The sequence below is a fragment of the Gekko japonicus genome, unplaced genomic scaffold, assembly GCF_001447785.1.
Source record: "Gekko japonicus isolate JY-2015 unplaced genomic scaffold, Gekko_japonicus_V1.1 scaffold960, whole genome shotgun sequence".
In the NCBI taxonomy this organism is placed as follows: Eukaryota; Metazoa; Chordata; class Lepidosauria; order Squamata; family Gekkonidae; genus Gekko; species Gekko japonicus.
In genome coordinates, this window is record NW_015160866.1 from 86343 (window position 1) to 94320 (window position 7978).

Here is a 7978-nt window from a genome sequence, read left to right on the forward strand (position 1 = left end):
TCTTGGGAGTACCTATGGAAACATGCATTGAAAATATCAACATGTAATAACTTCAAAGAAAATTGTTATAAGATGATGTACAGGTGGTACATGACACCGAAAAAAATTGCTAACATGAATACTAATATGTCAAATAAGTGTTGGAAATGTAAAAAAGGGGAGGGCTCTTTTTACCATATGTGGTGGACTTGCGATAAAGCAAAAAGCTATTGGACTCAGATTAATTCGGAGATGGAAAAGATTGTAAAATCTACATTTAAAAAAGAACCAGAACTTTTACTTTTGGGACTGAATTTGGAGAAAAATAATGTGCATAAAAGAAATTTGATGTGGTATATGGTGACAACAGCTAGAATTACATATGCACAGTGTTGGAAACAAGAAGAAGTCCCGAAGATTGAAGACTGGATAAAAAAATTATTGTTTGCAGTTGAAATGGACAAAATGACAAGGAAATTAGATAATAGGGAAGCAGAAGGATTTTATAATGACTGGAGAGATTTAAAAGAATATTTAGAAAAATATTGGGAAATAAAGGACAATTTGTTTTGCTTTAATACTTATTAAGTATAGAATTGAACCAAAAGTTACCTAGTGATTTTAAGAATGAAATATATAAAAATAGAGAAAATATTGAGCAGGAGGTCGGAACACTGTGGGAAGCCATGTATAAGGGAGGGGGAAAGGGAGGGGGTAGGATGTAACAGGGATTAAGCTAAAAAATTTAAGATTGATTATGATGAGAATAATATGGAAAATGTAAGGTTGAATATGAATGTTTATGTCCTGAATAAAAATTTTTTACAAAAAAAGAAGAATTTAATCAGTCATCCATTGAGGCTTTTCATTTCTTTTGGCTACAGGAACAGTCTTTGTGCATTCTTCCTTCCCAACCAGAATTACTTCCGCCTTGTCAGGGTTCAGTTTAAACATATTCTCCCTTAGCCATTTAAACACCATGGGAAGATACCAGTTCAGGACATCTATAGTGTCACCAGGTGTCACCAGGTGATTTAGAAAAAAAATAGAGCTGGATGTTATCACCAAAACAATGAATGATATCCTTTAAGTTCAACATAGAAGTTGAAGAGCAAAGGGATTAGATGGAGCTTTCTGAAATCCCACAAGGCAAGTCCTACACCAATTACAACTGGTCAGCAACAGCAACCCTTTGAGTTATGCTCATAAGAAATTATTGAAACCAATCCAATACACATCCCTTAATCCCTACTTCTGTGTCCAAATCTCAATAAAATGACATGGTCCACAGTATAAAAGGCTGCTGATGGCATACACTGGGAAAATTTGGTTTGGTTTGTAGTTTGTGATGTGCCGAGTTCGTGACCCATGAACCGTCACAAACTTTTATCTGAAAAATGAACCGGTTAGGTTTGTGAGGTTCATGAGGTGGTAGGATGACCCACGAGTGTGTGAGAAACACCAAACTCAGAGGGCTCTCCATCTGACTCTCCTCTAATTGCCCTCCCAGTTTGGTAACAATTTGGTTTACAGGGTCCAAATTACATCCCCCCAAAGAAGGTGCCCCCAGGAAAGTGCTTTCTGGGGAAATGACAGGGGGTCATTGTGACAGGTGCAGGTTCAGGAGGTTCAGGTGTGTATAGAATGGATCCTGTGCAAGCTAGAAACAAAAAAGTCACAGGCGACCTCCCCTGATGTTCCTCTACTGCCCTCCAAGTTCTGCCCCTTGTTGCTTTGAAGTTTGGTATACATTTAGATTGAGTTGAGACAGTCTGTCTGGAAATGTATCCATTTACAAACCACCATGAACCACCACACATTGCTTGAAAGTTCATGGAAAGTTTGTGCCGGTTGACCTGCCGCGAACTAGACTTTATGAACTACGAACTGCCCAAAATTCATCATGAACTTTAGTTCGTGAGCCAGTTCATGCCCATCCCTACTGCTGATAAATCCAGTAAGAACAACAATGAGGTACAGCCCTTGTCTACATTTGGACAGAGTGTCATCTCCATTCTGTAGCCTGGTCTGAAACCAGACTGAAAGAAAGTTGTCTAGGTAGTCCTGGAGTCGTTCTGCTACTACTCTTTCCATCATCTGGCCCAGTAATAGAGAATTAGAGGCTGTGGTCACATACACTAAATAATCCACTTTCAATCAGCTTTCAATGCACTTTCCAACTGGATTGTGTCAGTTCACACAGTAAAAATCCAGTTTGAAAGTGGATTGAAATTGGATTATTTAGTGTGTGTGACCGCAGCCAGAGACTGGGCAATAATTGGCCACATATTTGTGTTCTAGCAAAGGTTGTTTTAAGTAGCTAATAGATGATCATTTGTGTTCGAGACCAAAGAAAGGTGCTCTGGCTCAGTGATTGATTTATAATTGACATCAGGGACTCACTGATGTGATCCTTCCATGATTTCTGTAACCAGGAAGTGACAAGAATCCATGTAACAGGTAACAGACCACAGAATTCTTTCAGGAATTACGACAGCTAGATCAAAATGATCCCTAAATGGACCTAGCAGTATACAAGGATTTCTAGTGTTTTAGCTATATTACAGCCAGCATCCAAATCAGAATGTATTAAGAGATTTTACCTGCAAAAAAAAAAGTTCCAAAAGCATCACAATTAATTATCAGTTCCTGGGACTTCAGAGACTCAATCTTTGGAGTCAAGAAGGACCAAAATACCTTAAAACAACTGCACTGAGCAGTAAACCAGAGGTAAGATTTTGTTGTTGTTGTTGTTGTTGTTGTTGTAAATCCATGTTTATATTTCACGTCCATGAACTTATGAAAGGGGGCACAGGTCAGTCTTCATAAATAAATAAAAATAATATAGTACCCTTAGTTGCAGTTAATTTATAAAGGAGATTGTCTTCCAGTTCTTTCATTTTCCGTTTATTGTAAGTTACATCTTCCATGAGTTTTACTCTCTCTGCTTCCAGTTCCTATATTTAATACATTTAATATAGAAAGAGATGCACCATAAAAACCATTTACCATTGTTTTATGACAATGTATTTGCCGACATTACACTCCACATCTGTGTTTTATACGTTTTTTAAAAATCAATTTATTTATAATTTATTAATTTATAGAGACTTCTATCTTTTTTATATCTTACACTAAACAAGGGGGATTTGTTCAATATTTACCATCAGCACAAATTTCAAACATGTTGCTGAAACCTTCAAAGTATCTCTAATATAGTCTTTATCAGTGGAACTAATTTGGGGAGAGGGTGTGGCTCAGTGTTAGAGCATCTGCTTGGCATGCAGAACGTCCTAGGTTCAATCTCTGGCATCTCCAGTTAATGATCAGAGGGAAGAGGGAAGGTAGAATGGTATAGCTAAGCAGGGCCAGCACTTAAAAGGGAAACCACCAAGGAAGTCTTTGCAGAGGAAGGGAATGGCCAACCACCTCTACTTCTCACTTGCCTTGAAAGCCCCTTGCTGGGGTTGCCATAAGTTGGCTTTAACTTGATAATAGTTTACACACAGTAGGTAATATGAAAGAGCTTCACCTGAAACCCTGGAGAGCTGCCAGTCAAGTAGAATATAGAGCTTGATGGACTAATGGTCTGATTCAGTATAAAGCAGTTTCATGTCTGTGTTCAATTGCACATTCAGCTGCAAATACAGAGTTTCCAAAACTATGCTAACAAGGGGTGCCTAACCCTTTCACATGCACTAGCTTTCCTATGAAACTTTCTTCCTCAACTACTTTTTTCCAACAGACAAGCAAACATGTCTCAGAAAACCTGATGGGGGAAAGTGGCAAAGAGAAGAGCTACAGAAGAAAAGAAGTTGGAGAGGAAGGGTTAACCCCCCTATTGCGCTTATGGCTTCTCCCTAGCAAATGTCTTATTTCGCCGTGTAATAAAGACATGGGGTTTGATCCTAAGATACCCTTCTGTTCATGGAGGAATCTTTCATTCACTGAAGGAGTCTGTGAGTGGAAGGTTCCTTTGACAAATCTGGCCCATTTGTAATTTCTTCCTAAAATCTATTCAACCCCTCCCCCTACACACGATCTTAAACCACCATGGCCTACTCTTGATGAGATCCAGACTACCACTTCAGTATCAACATTTAGGCATCCATGAAGCATTATTGTTTCATCATGCTATTCATAGAAGTTTATTGTCACTGGTGACCTTACCTGTTTCTCTGTAAGAATTACTCTCTTCAATAACTGATTTTCAAGGCCTTTCATAGTAACAGTAAAATCAATGACTGATGTTTTAGCATTGATCTCAGGCGTAAAGGCAGGATTGGGCAGTTTTGTAGTAATATAAAGTTTAAATGTATTCATGATATCTACTTCCTTATCCCCAACTTTCACCTAGAAAACAATTCAAACAACATTTTATTGCATTGTAATCAGTACTGTTGCTCAGTACTATTAATTACTGAGACAGATAATTATTCACTTGAAATAACTCAAGATACATTTAATATCCCCATTATTTATGCACAATTAAATGCACTTAATCTACTAGGTACAACAAATAATTCTTAATGTTCTTCTAATCATCCTGCAACTCAGGAATTTCTTCCTCTATACTCCCCTAGGGTTTTTGCCTGTCCCCAGGCTATCTAGCCTTCCCATTCAAGCAGGGCTTTTTTTGTAGAAAAAGCCCAGCAGGAACTCATTAGCATAATAGGCCACACTCAACAGCATAAACTCATTAGCGTATTAGGGCACACCCCTGACAGCACAGCTCATTAGCATATTAGGCTACACCCCCATGCCTTCCCTTGGCTTGCCCGGGCACCCCCTTAAAGGGAAGGGAAGGCAGTTGCGGGGAGCTGTGGGGAAGGCACCTTCATGTCTGTGTTCAATTGCACATTCAGCTGCAAATACAGAGTTTCCAAAACTATGCTAACAAGGGGTGCCTAACCATTTCACATGCACCAGCTTTCCTATGAAACTTTCTTCTGCAACTACTTTTTTTCAACAGACAAGCAAACATGTCTCAAAAAACCTGATGGGGGGAAAGTGGCAAAGAGAAGAGCTACAGAAGAAAAGAAGTTGGAGAGGAAGGATTAACCCCCCTATTGCGCTTATGGCTTCTCCCTAGCAAATGTCTTATTTCGCCGTGTAATAAAGACATGGGGTTTGATCCTAAGATACCCTTCTGTTCATGGAGGAATCTTTCATTCACTGAAGGAGTCTGTGAGTGGAAGGTTCCTTTGACAAATCTGGCCCATTTGTAATTTCTTCCTAAAATCTATTCAACCCCTCCCCCTACACACGATCTTAAACCACCATGGCCTACTCTTGATGAGATCCAGACTACCACTTCAGTATCAACATTTAGGCATCCATGAAGCATTATTGTTTCATCATGCTATTCATAGAAGTTTATTGTCACTGGTGACCTTACCTGTTTCTCTGTAAGAATTACTCTCTTCAATAACTGATTTTCAAGGCCTTTCATAGTAACAGTAAAATCAATGACTGATGTTTTAGCATTGATCTCAGGCGTAAAGGCAGGATTGGGCAGTTTTGTAGTAATATAAAGTTTAAATGTATTCATGATATCTACTTCCTTATCCCCAACTTTCACCTAGAAAACAATTCAAACAACATTTTATTGCATTGTAATCAGTACTGTTGCTCAGTACTATTAATTACTGAGACAGATAATTATTCACTTGAAATAACTCAAGATACATTTAATATCCCCATTATTTATGCACAATTAAATGCACTTAATCTACTAGGTACAACAAATAATTCTTAATGTTCTTCTAATCATCCTGCAACTCAGGAATTTCTTCCTCTATACTCCCCTAGGGTTTTTGCCTGTCCCCAGGCTATCTAGCCTTCCCATTCAAGCAGGGCTTTTTTTGTAGAAAAAGCCCAGCAGGAACTCATTAGCATAATAGGCCACACTCAACAGCATAAACTCATTAGCGTATTAGGGCACACCCCTGACAGCACAGCTCATTAGCATATTAGGCTACACCCCCATGCCTTCCCTTGGCTTGCCCGGGCACCCCCTTAAAGGGAAGGGAAGGCAGTTGCGGGGAGCTGTGGGGAAGGCACGGGGAGGCATCTAAATACCTCCCCAATCCTTCCAGGGACCCCCTGGCTCACCTGCCTCGGAGTTGCCAGGGGGTCGCTCTCCAGGCCTTCCCTCTGTAGCCACGCACGCAGAGGTTTTGGCTGTAATGGGCGTGGCCAACTCTGAAGCCAGCCAGAACTCCGTTCCTCTGCATTCCTGCCCAAAAATAGCCCTGAATGAAAGTATTGCACTTGTAAGGCAGGCACACAATATTCCAGCCAAAATTACCATGCAGGAAATGGGAAACAGCAATAATAAAAAGGAAGAAAGTGATCTCTTTCCAGTCCCTCTCAACTACTGCAAGGGAGTGAGAGGACCCAGGACTCTCTGGGAGTGCTCCAACTGGTAAGGTAAATCAGGGAGACAGAACATGAACTGGACTGGTTGAACTGTTCTAATGGTCATCTAACTCTTCTAATAGTTCAGTCTCTGGCATCTCCAGTTAACAATCAGGTAGTAAGTGATGGGGGGGGGGCAGAATGGTATAGCCTGATCTCATCAGATCTCAGGAGCTAAGCAGGGTCAGTATTTGGAAACGATACCACCAAGGAAGACTCTGCAGAGGAAGGAAATGGCCAACCACCTCTACTTCTCACTTTCCACGAAAGCTCCTTGCTGGGGTTGCTGGTATGCGGAGGCAGCTCCACTGGCACTATAATTTAGTATACATTAAATGTATTAAGGACACTAACAGACCTCTAGTTAGTTGATATACTAAAGCACAGTTTTATTGCTGATTTCCAGCAAAGACAGAAAATTAATGCCCTTAATGCAACCACCTCCTTTGCAGCTCAAACAACTCCACTGGTAACATATAATTTCATTTAGCTATCCTAGATAGAAGTGAGAGAATCTATTCTGGCACTTCTAGGAGCTCCCCACTTGAGCAACTACTAGGGCTGAAAAGGATGGCCAGGAGACCAGGCAGACCCATCCCGTCCCTTGCTGAGTGAGGTAAGGCCGGGTGGGTCAGATTCTGTAACGTACAGAAAAATGTGGCCATGTGGTGAAGAGGTGCTCACCTGGGCACACAGAATTTCTATCATTTACCCACTGAAATGGGCAGCCATTGATCACACATTTAAACAATGAATAAAATTTTACTTTTGTAAGGTAACTAACCTTGAAAGAGCTTCCTGATTTAATGAAGTTCTTTTCTAATATATTATCAAGGGCAGGATCTAATTCTTCACTTATATCCTCAATCAAAAGCGGTCTTCCCAGTGAAAGGCCGTCCTCTAGGTGTGTGCGGAAATATTTATGATTCAGTGTTGTTACCTCAGAAAAAGAAACAGGCCAATTCCTCAGAAGAAATAAGATACCTCTGCTTGGTGTTATTTATTTCTAAAAAATTCTTTCCATGTTTAACCTCCTAATAACTCTATGAGGGAGGTTGTTATTCTTTTTTTTAAGTACCCATAAGGTACACTTTTATTATTTTTCATATTATACACCAACAAACAAACATACTACATAACATACATCCACTTACACACATAAAACATACAAAGAGATCAGTATATTATCTTATAACTCTATTACCATATTTAAAGAATTTCTATAAGTTTGCTTGTTTCTGTATACGCTTATCTTTTTACCATAGTTTCTATTTAACTAAAAAAGATTAATAATACCAAAAATTTCATTACTTTAAGCTATGCATTTATATTGTACCAATCATACAGTTTTTTCCACGTCTTTTGAAATGTTGGGTCTGTTGTCCCTCTCATCAACAATGACAATTTGTCATTTTCAGCCATCTCCAACAGTTTATTCACATATTCTTGCTTCTTTGGTGTTTCCATTTGTTTCCAATATTTTGCATATAATATTCTTGCTGCAGTAGATAGGTGTACTATCAAGTATCTATCACCTTTATCAAACTCCTTTGGAAATATGTTTAATAATAATATTTCA

General features: G+C 39.3%; 1 protein-coding gene across 1 annotated transcript in view; it reads right to left on the bottom strand.

Moving 5' to 3' along the window:
* Nucleotides 1-7978, bottom strand: part of DNAH8 (dynein, axonemal, heavy chain 8) — a 262658-nt gene that overhangs the window by 55410 nt on the left and 199270 nt on the right. The window contains exons 75-77 of the mRNA XM_015422004.1: nt 7184-7339; nt 5378-5560; nt 2831-2936 (exon numbers count right to left, since the gene is read on the bottom strand). Coding sequence (XP_015277490.1) covers nt 2831-2936; nt 5378-5560; nt 7184-7339 — 445 coding nt within the window. The remainder of the gene's footprint in view (nt 1-2830; nt 2937-5377; nt 5561-7183; nt 7340-7978) is intronic.